The sequence below is a fragment of the Charadrius vociferus genome, unplaced genomic scaffold (assembly GCF_000708025.1).
Source record: "Charadrius vociferus isolate BGI_N301 unplaced genomic scaffold, ASM70802v2 scaffold259, whole genome shotgun sequence".
In the NCBI taxonomy this organism is placed as follows: domain Eukaryota; kingdom Metazoa; phylum Chordata; class Aves; order Charadriiformes; family Charadriidae; genus Charadrius; species Charadrius vociferus.
The window spans coordinates 457968-473620 of NW_009661368.1; the positions used below are offsets into that span (position 1 = coordinate 457968).

Genomic DNA, 15653 nt, shown 5'->3' on the forward strand with positions numbered 1-15653 from the left:
AGTGAATGCACAATGAGTACCTTCCGGCAATCCTCTGAAGTGGAGACACTTTACACTTGGAAAAGGCCAAAATTTCACTGCCCCATTTTTATCCAGATTTGAAGAGAAGGTCAGCTTTTTACACTTCACTATTTGAGAGAAAACAGGTAAAATTTCACGTTGTGAAGTTCCCCTTGAACTTGACAGACAGCATAACATGCAACTGCGTGGGGATTTGATTTCCTCAGGACTACAGCACATAAAGGTCACTGCAATGACAGGGCACCTTCAGACAGCACATGGATCTAGAAATTCATTTCCCTAGCATCACGTAACGTTACCAACTGCCAAGTCTACGTGAGTCTGAGGTTTACACTAAAACTAAAGATTTTCCTTGGCACAGCAGCAGCAGCTGGATAAAGACAATTGCCTTTCGCCACCAGTTTGCATACTCTTAGCTAAACGTGATCTGTAGGAAGATACTTCCAACAAATCAAGAATTCCATAAGGGATCAAAATTCTAAACATAAATACAATTAAAGCCTTCTAATATTAATGCACACTTTTTATTATATTAAAATCAGGCAATGGTCTGATACAATAAAAAGGCTGCTTATGGAATACTGTTATGTTAAACTTTAATTACAGAGGATGTTAAATCCTTACAACTAATATTTTCCTCCAAAGAGTTAATGGAAACATCAATTGTTCATTGACTTGATAGCTGCTGCTTTAAAATGTGTTTATTTTTACTTTTTTCTTTTTTTTCTTTTTTTTTTCCTCTTTTTTTTACACAAACACTGAATTTGTCATAAAACTTAGGACACACTAGGTTGGTTGTATGTAAGCTTGCATCCACATTTCAGCAGTTAGTGGTCCAAAACAGTAAACCGGAAAAGGCAGTGATTTGCCAGGATGCAAAGCCAATTACGGTCCTTAATCTGCCGTATGCACCACTTCCGCAAAATCTTCACTGAAGAGACTTCTCTTCCAAGACTTACAGGATTCTAATAAAATCTACTACACTGATTTGATTTGTCTGTAGTTGTCACGTCTTTAGAAGGGCCAAACCTAAGTGCAACATTTCATTCATTAACATTCTTGGGGCAATCCAAAGCACCAAAATACAACTATTAGAGCTGGAGTGTGTGTTCAGAATCTCTACGTGCAGAGTTTCCCCATTAAAGTTTGGCAGCAGAAGATTTCGGCAATCCTGGTAAATTACTGCTCTTTTCACCATGTCAAAAGCCTATCTAATAACATCAGCCGTGGCCAGCTTGGCGGTGTGGCAGCAGTGCTGGAGGGACAGGGAAAATCCAAGTTTGCGAGCAGAATAGATACTCTTGTTTCTCAGGCTGGTGAAGACTAGATTTGTTGCAAACCCAAAATGATAAGCGGGAGGGAAACGGTCAAGTTATTGCCCCAACACTTACCCCTGCTGGCCAGGGGTGAGAAGAGTCACAAAGAGGGGCAAAAAGAAAGCAGCACCCCCACTAAAAAGAGGGGAAGAGGAAAGAGATTAAAAGAACCCTGAATCCCTCACCCAAAGCCCACGCCACAGGTGAGGGGGACCAGGAAGAGAAATACAATCTATGCCTTGGCCAAAGGGAAGAAGGAAAGCTTGCCCCAGATTATCAGGGCATTAAAAGAAAATAATAAAAAACCAAAAACGACCACAGTCACATTCAGCCTTTACTAGAGATAGCACAAAGGGAGGGATGACTGAGGTTAGCACACATCCCCATTAGTAGTCCATAAAGCCCAGTGTAGTACTGGAAGCGAAAACCTTTGTGTCTACTCTAATAAATAGCCCTGAGCTTCGACTCTATTGCAAAAGACAGAAAAAGAAAAAAAAAAAAAACAACCCAGGCCAGACACACAGCAAGGTGATTGTGGGATGTATGCTTTCACAGTTAAGTTAGATGTGCCACACTGGTCTTGACAGTAATAAATTTAAATAGACTTTTCCTGATACCAGAAGTTCAGCTATGTGGACAGTGGTTACACGACAGGATTATTTGTTATAGCACAACTTATATTTCAAATGAAAAAAAAATTAGTATCATTTACAGTATCTCAAGAAAAACTTCCTTTGAATGGGAACTTCCTTTCCAGTATTTTGAGGTCTACAAGATGCATCTAGAAAATTTACTACTGTGGAAAATGAAGACAGCTTAAATTGAATAAGGGGGGCATGGTTTTTTGTTTTTGTTTTTTTAATTAATTGCTGTAACATTGTCCTTCAGGTGGTTGAGGAAGTTTCATATTTTCTTTAGACATCATTAGACGCCGAAGCTCTTGCAGAACAACTTTGATACTATAAGAATTCTGCCATTTTGCTAGGACTGATATGGCTCTGGGGTCCACCTAAAATAGACAAAAACACCATTCCTGTCAGAGTCGAGACATTTGATACATTAACTCCCTCCCACACCCTCCAACTAAAGATCCTATAAGGAATCTGAGTGGGAGAAACCAAAGAAAGCAAAAGCAAGCAAGCGGTTTCCTAAAAGCATAATAAATCCCCACACGATGCAACTATTTGTGAGTTGCGGAAGGGCAGGAAAAGTAAATTCCACATTCTGATTTCAGAACATACTTGGCTTGTATACTTCCCTTCTACCCCCTTTCCTTATACTCAAGAAAAATGGCACCAGTAAGCAATAAGTAGTTAAGCAAGTTGCAAGTATAAACACAGCATTAATTTGAAGCTGCACATGAAAAGCACATTAAAATGAATAAAAACTAAAAACTTACCACTCCATTAGAACTATTTACTCCATTCATATTAATTTTTGTTACAAATCTTACAAATGGAGGTGCTTCTGGATACTTAGGCCCACATTCTATTTTAAGGCTGTATATTCTGTTTTCATAAATTGTCTGAGGGGAAAAGAAAAGGAGGAACAATTACATCAGGAAGCTCAGTAAGCATTTGGTTAAAACAGTGGTTACTTTAGGGACGTGCAAACTACTAAACATAAGAGTAGCCACTTACATACTATGTTGGCTACCTCTGTTTTGGGTTCATTTTATAATATGCAGAGTATCAAATGTTACCTCTTCAGGGTAATAAATTCTACTGGTCTTTTAAGCATCACATTTTCATACAAGGAATGAAACGAGCATTACTTCCCATTCACCAACCGAAAGGATTTTTTTTTAATCATCATATAGCTCAGATACCTACTTTTCAACCAATCCTTATAAAGCAGCTTTGTTTTTATCAGTTTACTAATCAGATACACTACCTTGAAACTGAAGCCACAGCTTTAGTTTAGGCAACTATCTAAAGTCAGCCTGTCCTAGAACTGCACTTGAAAAATATTCTTTGGTCATAAACCAACGTGCCAGTTCTCAGAAAGGGGAACGCTCCAGGATTCAGCACCTTGTAAAGTACATCCTGATCCCAAACAGCATTATCACTTTGTCTCCACAGCAGTAACACTGTTGTACTTAACAGCTAATAGACAGAAATCCCGGATCATCAATTTTTAACTAACCACTCAGCGCCTATAGAATAGAGACAAATGTAACAAGGCTGCACTGATTCTTCAATATTTAAAACTAATTAAAAGAAACAACAGTTAATGTTATTCTGCATCCTGAGAGTAACTATTTTTGATGTGCTGATCTGGTTCAGCCTGGCACAGAGCTCTAGCTGAGCTGGGCAACGCAGGCAGCCAGCAGAAGTATACAAGAGGGACAGGATCATCAGGGGGAAGTTCAGACAGACAATCTCTCCAGATTTAGAGCTTCTGACACAATTTCCTGCACTTTCAACACTGCAGTGAACATTAAACTCACAAGGCAGTGACTATGAGCAAAAATCCAGAAAACGTGTGAGCACAGAAACCCAGAAGCAGTCAGCAGCTCCTGCTCACCATGGCAGCAGAGCACCACGGCTCCACTAGGATCTTAAGAACAGGTGCCCAACATACAAAAACTTCTCCATCTAAAACTCCATGAGATCCCTTTCAAGGGCCTGTTATGCCCCTGAACATCTTAATATTTCCCTTAATATTAATAAGCGTTTTGATGCAAACAACTACCAAAAATATAAGAACTGACTTCCTGATGCAGCTGCTTCTCATCTGTGCAAAGGAAGTGGCTTTAAACCAGCCTGCAGCCACCCGCAGCGGCACCAGCACCTGGCCAGCGCTGGCTGGCAGTGGTACCTCGCGGTCACTCCTCCAGCACCTCGGCCAGGCAGCCTTTCAGATGTCCAGCCAGGGTGGTGACAAACTGAATGCTGTCACAAAGTTTTGGGGAAGAAAACTGTCAGCTCTGCTCGGACTGCCCAGGTCTCCTGACTGAGTCCCTGCGCATGCCTTGTGCACAGAGCAATTAACAGCTCATGGGTTCGTGCAGGTTTTTAGGGTCTTTGCAAATAACTGGACCACATAAAGACTACTGAATGGACAGCCTTGACCGTTTGCATGTCTCTAGCCATATAATTTATGTGCAGATAAAGCTGAAGCTTTGACAGTGCCACTGTTTTTAAATAGCTTGTATAAACAAGATGAATCACTGGCTGTGAAACTATCCGCACAAAGTCTGGGAAGGAGAAGCATGCTTCCATGTATGGTAGCAGGGACACGCAGAGCAGCAGCACGCATCTAACTCTACACCATGGTTCATTTTTCCCTCCGGGATGCCCAGTGAAAGGTTCTTCCACCTGCTACAAGCATGACTGCTTTCCATCCGGAAGGAAACAAGATTTAAATTTTTTTTTCCAGAGCCAGTAATCCCACATCCTATTAAGAAAAAAAATGGTAATAAAATAACTGAGTATGAACAGTGCTAAAAGCAGGACAGCCACTTGGCAAACAAGTATGACTGAAAGCTCCCAAAATCTCTCTCAATACAGCCTGTTGCTTTCAAGCAATAAGCTCAAAAGAACTCAAGACACTTTTGGAAAAAAATCTATATTCATAAGTGTGTCAGAAAGACAAAAGAGGCACAGCTGAATCACCTTCTGTGATAGCCCTCTAGGCTTGATTAGCAGAATGACACGAACTACAAATTTCTATCACTGCTGACAAGTCAGCATATCCCTGTTTGCACATTTCAGTTTCTATTTAATTTCCTAAATTAGATTTCAAGATGGCTTAAATTCTCCATAAAGTGAATGCACACTGTAAGCTTTCTTCACAGTCTTAATACAGGTTCATTAATGCTCTCCTAATGTTCTAAAATTAAATGGTGTTCTAGAAAATTATTTGGGCATACCATAAATTAATGAAACGATCACGAATGGGAGATGTTAACAATGGCAGACAAAAAGTAAATAACACTTCTGGATGAGACAGAAAGTACCTCATGTGTAATGCCATTATAACATAAATTCTTGTACAACCTCATCCTGTGTCAGAAAAAGCAACCGACAAACGGAAACACACAGGGCAGTGGCACGGTTAAAGGTCTGTAAAGGTTTCCATATAACAGATGGAGAAACTGGAATTACTGAGAAGTGATACTGAGGCCAGATACAGAAGATAACATCTACTAATGCAGGATGGGGAATCAGTTATTGCACTTCATGGTAAGGATAATAAGGAAACAGAACAGTGATGCACGGTGAAACTGGAGACAATGGACAAGTTTTGGTTTTGGAATTCATGCATACATACAATGTACAATTAAGTTCACTACCAGAGAGTAGAGACCCACAGTTTAGCAGGGTCTGGGGATGAGAGGGGAAGAGAGAGAGAACACAACAACATTACCACAAAGACTAGTAGCATTGTAAGAAGCTACTCTGGGAGAGAACATTCAGAAAAGAAACTGAACTCATTAAAATTTGAGTTTCTTGAGTTAGCTGAAACTCTACAAGAGCAAGTCAGTACTGCTGCGATAAAAACAAACCCAAAAACTCAACAAGAAACAGCAGAAAGACTAGCAGTACTGAACAAAACATCCACGTTTTACCTACATTAGCTCCATATGTAATCTCACTAGCCGAAGGATTTTAAACCTTGCTGTATTCAAGAGTACAGGATACTAGAATCCTGGAATCTCAAAAGTTATGTCTTAATGAATCTGTAAATATAAAGCAGACATTTAACAGAACTAACCAGATACAGGCACTAAAAATTCCAAATCATAAGCAAACAGACATATAGATACATGAAATGCATTATTATATGGAACTTGAACCTTCAACATAATCACTGGCTAAAGTGTTTTTTCACTCAATTTTGTTCTGTTTTCTACTTCATTGGTTAGATTAAGAGAAGAAAAGGGGGATGAAAAAGAAATTAACAGTACTATTTTAATATTTAAGTGGATACATACTCTTGGAGGCCCAATAATCATTCCTGTCCATCTTGTAAGTGTCATATCTTCATCATCTTCAAGGCCCCAGCTAACTGTTCCATCACCTACTCCTTTCTGACCTTCTTCAAGTTCTTCCAACAGACGAAAATTACGAGGAACTTTTACTCCTGAAAATAATCAGAAAAATATTTTGGGTTGAGCAACCTAGTAAATAAATAAAGCTAGAGTAATTTCACTGATACTTTTGGTCATTCTACAGAAAATATTTGGGGTAAAAACATAAAAATACCACTATTTTTTGAATTACAATATTTCAACACTATGAAGAAGATATCCCCAATATTAGAAGATATTCTTAAAGCAAAACCAAGGTACCCACAATTAAACATGCTAGAAGGCTGACAGGCCAGATATCAGGGCAGGCAGTAAAACAAAAGGAAATCTCTGTCCATTCAGAGATACACAGGGTATTATGGAACTCTAATTAGCACTTGTCTATATGATTTATAGTATAAAAATTTAGAAGCTTCTACAAAATGACACCATGAGAGGCTTGACATCACTCAACTCACTCAGAGCTTTTAAAAATACCATTCAAAGCAAATACAACTCTTTCATAACATTAGTAGGTTAATCTGAAGTTAATTTAAGTGGGCTTTGTCCGCAGCAATAGCATCCTTTGTACTTATGACCTCTACCACCAAGGAATTTCAGCACTTCTTAATTGCTGGCACATTTATCCTCGAAACACACAGCAAAATAGCAAAATTTTCTTAGCCCCGTTACGTTAATGGAAAACAACAGCACAGACAGCTTAGGTAACGCATCCAAGGTCACACACTAAGTCCATGGTGAAGGCGGATCTTGAACCCAGGCCACAGGGGACTTAATTTCTCATTCTTCTTCAAGGTAGCCCTACCTCAGCCACCACAAAATGTAAATGCACTCTAGGTTACTGCTTCTCCTTCAAGGTACCTGTATGAAGCATGTCTCCCGCAGCAACAAAATTATTGCCAGGATATATTTAACAACGTTATTTTCATCTGACATACAAAAAGGTTGGATTTGCAGTCTGGAAGGTTCTTCCCCCCAGTAGTACAAAGTTAATTATCCACCAGCACGTAATAACAGAAAATCATAATTAATCCCCTTCTTCACTGTCACTTATTTATTACAGCAGAAAGGGAATGGGAAATCAGCCTTTCAGTGTATGAAGTGAACCCAGCAGACTTCTCAGTCAGAAGCCAGCGCTTCCGGCATGCCCAGGGCACCGCACGTGGAGGACATCCGGAAAGGATTGAGTAAGGGCTTGGAAAACCATCTCTAGCCACTTGGAAATGTGGAAAATACAGAGGATCTAAGGCTTTGTGAAATGTAGCGGTGCTTAAAATTTATTAACTCTGGGTAACTCTCAAATCCCTTTTAAATATATTAATCACCTAAAGAAACTAAATGTCAGTGATGATTTCGCTGAGGAATCAGTTGCCCAAATTTAATTCACTACAAAGCAAGCATAAAAGAAACCAAAAAAGCAAATTACTAAAGGAATTGGTTTGTTGGCCAGTTTGGTACACACCTAACATAATCACGCTCAAGAATATTCTGGGGAAACAGGACTCAGGAACACAGCTGTAGCAACAGCATGAAGAGAAACCCAGGATCAGAAAGTGGCATCAGAAGACACCAGACCTGCGCTTGGCTATACCAGACCGCACGCACGGGGGCTGTCGAGCGAGACTCAACTGCAACTCCATGGCAAATCTACATCTTTACCTCCCAGGGAGACTGCACTGTTACCATGGCTGCTGAGTAACACAAACCTTTGGCTGCGAAAGGAAATGAGTCAGTTGGGGCTGGTGAAGCCATCACCATAAGATTAACCGAGCCCCAAACCCTCAGTGGTTAACAGGACCTCCTGGGGACCGCTGTCACTTCCCCTGCACAAAAAACTCCAGCATTTCCCCTCCTGGTAAATCTTAAAAGTAAGCAGTATGTATCTTGTGTACCTCGGGCATATGAAGGTTCAAGTATGCAGTTCATACCTGAATCGCGACAGATTAGCCACATCATTTTTAATTACATTCCCAGTGCTCTCCATGCCGTCATTAGGGGAGGCAGAGAAGGGAGCAGTCTAGCTCCAACACAGGGGATAAGAGAGCTGGTGGACAAGAGAAACAGATGAAATACAAGTTGAAGGACAAGGCGCCACCTTTACTTACACACACTACCTATTTCACAATTTTTGCTGCAGCGGATGCAGGGGAGAGCTGGTGATGGGGAATGACTCACGGCTGTGCGACGCCTGAAGCTGCTGTCTGGGCTTCAACCCTGCCTGCTGGCGGCTGGGAAAGAAACGGCCAGGGAAGAAGGACAAACAAAAGACAAACAAAAGGTCCTTCTGGAGGGTGAACTCCACCCTTCGGTCTGACACAGCAGCTCTTTGACAACGCAGGTGACGCTGCAAAGGAAACCATCGGTGGCTATTATTAGAAACCCAACCTGAGCCTCTCCCCGCTCACAGAAGCAGCGGAAGATCTGCCTCAAACGTGTCGTGTTGCCAAAAAATACCCTCTCTTCTGGACCACAACATCACTATACTTAACAAGTATCATCTCAGTCTCTGTACTCCAGCACTTGATAATGCCACTTCATATTTATCAGTGGTGTAAAGATAAGTTACTGGTACTTACTTAGACCAAAACAAGTAACGTAGGAGGAATCAGATTTATGGTAAGCAGACACAGGCCACACACTAAAGAAGGAAACCAGAAATATTGCCTGCCTACCCTTCCTCTGAGCATCATGCACCCTGTTCACCAAGTGAGGCTGGAACCCTGTGTGAAGAAAACTATGTGATCACATAATTAAAAATTACGTCATCACACACATATTTGACCAAGGCTGAAAGGCAGCCTTAATTCTGACATCTGCTAACCAGAGCTGGGCTTGGCTTTGCAACCTCACAGGAAGAGAGTATTTCTGAGCTCTCCCAAGATACAGCTGCTCTGATTCAGCATGAATCACAGCCATAAAAGAGTCACACAGGATTTTAGAGTTCTCTGACAAGTCTGAGATCTACAGAGAGCTAGCTACTCACATCGTGCACTGGCTCCTATCACATGGAAAAAGTTAACATAAAAGATTAATTCCATAGCATCTGCTCACTTATGAGGACTATAGGAGCACCAGTGGCAAAGGGAGGTGGGAAAAGTGAATTATGTATATTTGAGTTTTTACGCACTTCACAGAAAATAAAACAATTGTGGGAGATGGTGGTCACTTCACAACCAATCTCCCTGTCCAACACCATCGATGCCTTCTAAAAATGTTTTATCCCTGTGCTAAAGCTCAGAGGTGTTAACATGGAAGACCAGCACCTCAGCCACTACACAACAGAAGTTCAGAGTCACATCAAAGATGGTAATTCAGCTCCCTCCCTGACACGATCTCAGGAGATTCAACAGGAAGAAAAACACACGTGTACATATACAAGACTATGGCCATATGATCATAAATGTTTTTAAATAATTTCTAAATAACCTGCCCTTAAGCAAGGCAGAATAAAAGACCAGATTCACCCTTCTGGTCAGCCTGGAAAGATGCATGAAGCCATTAAGGCAACCCCATCTCCTCTTCATTTGCAATGGCCTGGAGCACTCATGGTCAGCTACCACATGCTGCTGGGACCCAAACCTCAGAAACCACACAAGCTTTATCACTTGTGGTCACACGCAAACATATCATCTTCATGTTTGCTGTCCACCAAGATTCCTAGAAAGCGATCTGATCTGTTCTAGGCATACAAGGCATTTGCCAAGTAACTTCCACGGCTAAACCACGGCCGATTCAGAGCTGGGAGATGTCCTGTGCCGGCTGACACAACCGTGAGTCAACGCATGTCGTCCTCACACCCCCCAATAAATACCTTGCGTAATCTTTCCAGTGTAGACTTTCAAGGCAGTAACCAAACAAACCTGTTTTTCTAAGAGTCCTTCATTTAACACAAGAAAACCTAAATAAAGTATGAGGCAATTAAAAAGTAATCAGGTTGTTGACAGTACTTGCAGTTACGCATTTTTATTTAGCCTTTGCTATGGCTCAGGAAGACTCCCAAATAGCAGCTTCGTTTGACAGCAAAATACAGTAATACCTACATAATTGTTCACTTGCAGCTTACCTGACCGCACAGAAATACTCCCAGAAATGGAACTGAAAAAATATTTCAGAGCAAAAGGAGATACGTATTACTAATCACAACAGCAAACCTATGAAAGGTAAATTATAGCTGTACTGACACGGTAAGATCTCCAATGACACAGGTTTGCACAGTTTTTAGTAAATATGCATTTGTGAAGTCTCAACCCTGGGCACTAGTTCACCAGTTACAAAAAGTTTATGAAATATTTTATGGCACACTAGAGAATAAAACTAAACTACAGACTGAGTTTTCCAGAAAGTCAGGATGTATCCTTTACAGAGTTTAAAGTCACAGTTAGGAAGCTGCTAGGTTTGGGGTGAAATCCTCTTCAGCCTTCAAACGGAATCAGGACCTTCTGTTTTCCTTGTCAAACATTCCAGTTAATACCAGAGCTGCCAGGTAGACTGGTACTGGTGAGCCTTTGATACCACGGCACCTCACAACCCAGCTGGTTTCTAAGCAGTGAGTTGCAAGACTGGCAGACAGCAGGCTGAAAGGAGGACAAAGGGAGTTTGACAGTGTCTGGTCAGAATCTCGCTAAGGAAAGTTCCGCACTAGGAAAGAATTTTTCCTGGAAGACAGTTAAACGCCAACTTGGGCTTTTAAAGACTCTAAAGCACTCTCAGATTTACTTCATATCACAGCACCACTGAAGATACACAGATATACAACTGAGTGTGTCTTACACTAGTTTTAAGAGTGATCTTACTAGTCTGAGACTTTTCTCATCTGAAATTTACATTCACATGAAGTACACAGTATGTTTTTAACTTGTTAAAAACTTTCTGACAGAGTATACTTTTTAATATTTTAATTTTCCCCAGTTACATAGTGGGAGCAATTCCAAATTCAGAAACCTTATCAAGCTGAAAACAGCACAGTGAAACCAGTGAAATAAGGTGGACAATATCCCTTTGAGAGTAGATCCTCTTCTTGAATCTTTTTCATCGGTGTCAGTAGAACAAAATACACACCTCTCACAAAAACTTTAAGAATAGATTTCTCTTTCCTTTCTAAACTGAAATAAAATTACAAGCATTTCTTTTCAGAATTGAAGTATAAATATACCACATAGGACACCTCATCAAGGCACACAAAACTCGCTTCACTCGCTAGGGGCTCTAAAAAGAGGAACCGTCCTTTTGCTGAAGGTTTCTTGACATCTTCACCGATAACAGGCAACTTATCAAACTGGTCTTTCAGGCCAATTTTAACTCTGCTTTCTGTACTAGTTCCTGATATACAGAAACTCAACTGAAATCTAACAGCTTTAAACACCTCTGCTGCTTAAATATGTAAAAGCTCCTGTTGCTTGTTCTTGTGTATTTGATGTTTAGCCTTAATTACATCTTTTCCAATACACTTCTCATCTCTCTGCAGAGATTGCAACTATTGAAAATTTGATATCTTACCCTTGCAGGACTGACATTGTAAAAAAATAAATAAATCATCCTTTGTCACAATGGTTTCAGAAGTGATGGAATATTTAAAACTGAATAAAAGGCTTTCGGTAACTGTCACAAAAACTTTTAGGAGATGGGAACTTTAGATTTCTTGCATCATCTTTATAGTGATGATTTCCACTCTGATAACGCAGACAGGTACTGAGTTATTTTGCAGATCCAAAATAACTTCCTGAGCACTTGAACCAATCTGAAGTGTTTTCTGTTGTGTGTAAGCTAGAGTGCTGGTTCTTTCAATATTTTAAGCACATTACTTGGAAAGAGATCACTTTAAAACATTTGTTTGAGGCAGACTGGCAGTATCATTGAGGTCTGAAGCCAAATAAAGCTTTCCAGCAGCAGAAGAGTTAAAATCGCAGCTGATACAATAGCCTGTATCGAAGCTGAAAAGCAAAACATTACCAGCTCAGCTAGAAGTTACTCTGGAAAATAAGTCACCCCGAACTACTGTCCTGGACAAAATTTTTACACTAAGTCTCACCAGGGAAAAACCCACCGTTTCCTCTTCGCATTGTGAAAAGAAATGGTTGTTACTGACCAAGAGCTGAGCGCTCTCCTCCAGCTGCCTCTTCTACCCACAAAGTATCGCTAGGTTTTCTTAAATTCACACCATCCACCAAATGTGAATGCACAAGTAGGTTCATTTATTTTAAGACAAGCTTTGAAGAGCAAGACGCCACACCGACAGACTGAGGCAAAGTTACCTGTTCCGTATGGGACTGCAGTTTAAGACCAGAGCTGACAAGCAGAGGCGGGGAGCGGCAGAGGCAGAGGCAGGATGCACGCCGCCCCGGACTTTGCTTCTGGGCCAGGCCCAGGTCAGACTTGGGAGGGAAGTGCACAAACTAATCAGTAGGTGGAATCAGAGTAGTTTCATCTTGACTTGCAATAGGTAAAAAACACCCTTACAACCTGAAAATCCCAGCCTTCACACACCTCACAAAATTTGTCAGTGTTACATCTTCTATGATTCTTACCCGCTTATGATATTTAATACTCTAATGAATCATTGTAAGTTCTCAGCCAGAATGGCATTTTTCAAATATATTATGTAATTTATATCATTAGACATGAAAAGATTCAACTGAGTATCTTCTTGTAAGAGTTTTGAACTATTTACCTTTTTATTTAATGTACTGCATCCTTCCATTAAAATACTCAAAGAAGCTCGGCAATCTTTAAACACCTGCTATTTTGTGTGCTTTTATAGTCCATCTTATTTCAGAAGGCATAATTTATCTTCCCAGTTTCTCTTCAATTACTTTTTTCCTACCCTTGAATATTTTACTTACAGACTTAGAAAGTACTTGGTGGCTGGCATTATTTATTTTGAGATAACAATGACTATTGTATGCAGTGCACTCCAAAGGAGACATCACGGTCCATTTGCAAAGGCAGGGTACACCTTCTATACCCTTCAGCACACAGTTCCCTCTGCGTTGCAATGTCTCATTTGCTTTTCACAGGCATAACTTTGAGTTTACTGTGATGTTATGGGTCCCACAACAATTACAAATATATCCTTTTAATATACTGTACTAAAACCGATCTGTGCTATTCTCTCTGTTAGCAATATTAAGCCACATGTATCAGTACTATCATGCCTGTTCACCTAATGAACTGTCCTTCTGGAGTTCTTCACATTCCTGACTTTGAATAGCTTAAATCTGAGCAAATCATCTTACTGCTCAGTTCTTCAGGCTGTTGGTAAATGCAGTGTCTACCACAGCCCTGCAACAGACCCCCTAGACCTACGAGAGAAAAGTGGGTTAAATAAGGTTGTTAAACTTTTCCCAGGATGAAAGTCAGAAAAACAGGATTCCATAGGCCAACATGTTTTGACCCATTACAATACTGGACTCTGCAGGACAGTGACCTGGAGCAAACTCCTGTAACCTAACTGCAACACAAACTCCACGCAGCTGAGCTTTCCTGTGGGGCCATGGAGTACGTGAGCCTCTGAGCAACCCTTGATGTCTCGGCTACATCACCTCTGGTACCTGAGCCAGCTGAGCGTTCCTGCGTGACATTTCAGTCTGAAGGATGGACTGACACGCACTTACAGTTTGCGTGTTTGTAGTCTCCTCTGAAGAACCATATTAGAGTCAACCCTTTCATTTTATTCATATATTAATTGTCTGTGTGGGAAACCCACATTATCAGCAACATCAACTACTTCTCTACAGAAGTGATACTGGTGGACCTTGCATCATAACATTTCTTCCAGGTAAGGGCTTCCCCCCCGCCCACCGTTATTTATTTCTACCTGTTTATTAGATGCAAACATAAGGCTTACCTGTCTAAATCCCAGGATCAGCCCTATGACTTTTCTAAGTTACAGGGACACTTGCTACCATTTCTTCCTCTGGGTCAGTAGCTGCTTTTAAAGAAAGACTCAGTATTTTTCATCCTCAACCTCTGTTTAAGCTCCTTTGCTGAACAACTATAAACTTAAGCTACCAAACATATTTGAGTGTTTTATAAACAAATATGAATAAATTGAGATTCCATGAACCAAGAATTAGCAAAACCTGTTTTACCTATGAGTAAAGATACTACTAAGCCCAAAGCAATCAGCACTGGAGAACAAGGTGTCACTTCCAAGCTCTATTTGTACATGCTAGGCAATGCCTTCAGTGCAGTGCCAAGAAGGAACCACACAAACTGCATTGCAGTGCCACCACCACTGTCAGTAAATGGACACTATGTTGCTCTCTTTATCAGAAGAGGACAATCTCCATCCTTGACTAACGCAACAAGAAAACGCAGACCACTGCTGGTAGGGCAGCCTATGATTTACAGCTGGACAAAGCTCCAAGGCTCCCATCAATGCAAGTTACTGGTCTGTACCTGAAGGTTCTCCCATACGGAATTCAAGGTTTACTGCAAAAGTTCAGTGTTACTGAAATACATGTTTATAAGCAACACACTGATTTTCTTCTTTTGTTTTCCCCAGAAGCAGTTAAGCACGCAGGATCTTACACGTAGCTGAAGTGCAGTGCCAGTCAGATGCCCACACTGTAGACACAAGAAACTGAGGCCCCTACTCATATCTACCTGGCTGCATATTGCTTCACGCTTCCAGCGCTGAAGACACGAGACAGCTTTCAGAAATCCATGAAATAATAGGAAGCAATCCAACAGACACAATGTGGCTAGCAGATGATGGTCAACAACAGCTTATCATAAAGACTGTTCACTGCAAAAGGAAAGCTGTGCAGTAGGACTAGCTTTAGACTTTGTCACCGCAGTCCAAGTCCCTTTCCACACATACCCCTCCATGACCACCCAGACAATTAATTCATGAAGCTGCACTGGCTTAAAAAGAAAAATATTTGCCTTGTTCTTCCAGTCAAATACAAAATGAAAAGTCAGCAGCTTGAAAGGATTATTAAGAAAGTATGGTAGCCAGAATAATGCGACATAAGAAGGCCCCACTACGTTTTTTATGTATTTTAATCAGGTGTTCCAACACCTCACAACTATGTATGTTCAAACACAGATCTGTAAAACATAATTCTCAGGACACCATCCAGTGCATTTTAAATGTGGTCTTAAAAACTCAACTATCATGAATTATCAGCATTGTGATGGTCATTCTTAAAAGTAGGCATCGATAACAGACCTATCCAGAAAAAAAGAATTCAAAAATATTTTCGTTGCATTTTCAAGAGCAGTCTTCTGGTGATCTCATATTTAAACTTCAAAGGAAGCAATCTGAAAACAAGTATTAC

At 40.6% G+C, this 15653-nt stretch overlaps 1 protein-coding gene across 2 annotated transcripts; it reads right to left on the reverse strand.

Annotated features, from left to right (window-relative positions):
- Positions 1 to 497: 497 nt before the first annotated feature.
- On the reverse strand, positions 498 to 8328 carry LOC104293822 (ubiquitin-conjugating enzyme E2 variant 1). Of its 2 annotated transcripts, none has more exons than XM_009893351.1 (4): positions 8301 to 8328; positions 6277 to 6425; positions 2737 to 2862; positions 498 to 2346 (listed from the first exon to the last, which is right to left on the reverse strand). In XM_009893351.1, the coding sequence occupies exons 1-4, from the start codon at positions 8326 to 8328 to the stop codon at positions 2200 to 2202; spliced, it is 450 nt and encodes a 149-aa protein (XP_009891653.1). In that variant the 3' UTR covers positions 498 to 2199. The 2 variants fall into 2 exon arrangements, with proteins under 2 accessions (XP_009891653.1, XP_009891654.1); XM_009893352.1 differs by lacking the exon at positions 8301 to 8328 and adding an exon at positions 7530 to 7545.
- Between the last annotated feature and the right edge of the window lie 7325 nt (positions 8329 to 15653).

Excerpts from the sequence above, each read along its gene's own strand:
- LOC104293822 (XM_009893351.1), bottom strand. The coding sequence starts at position 8,328 with ATGATGTGGCTAATCTGTCGCGATTCAG. Across the intron at positions 6,426-8,300 it reads GCTAATCTGTCGCGATTCAG|GAGTAAAAGTTCCTCGTAAT; the intron begins GTATGAACTGCA and ends GATTATTTTCAG. Across the intron at positions 2,347-2,736 it reads TAAATAGTTCTAATGGAGTG|GTGGACCCCAGAGCCATATC; the intron begins GTAAGTTTTTAG and ends TGTCTATTTTAG.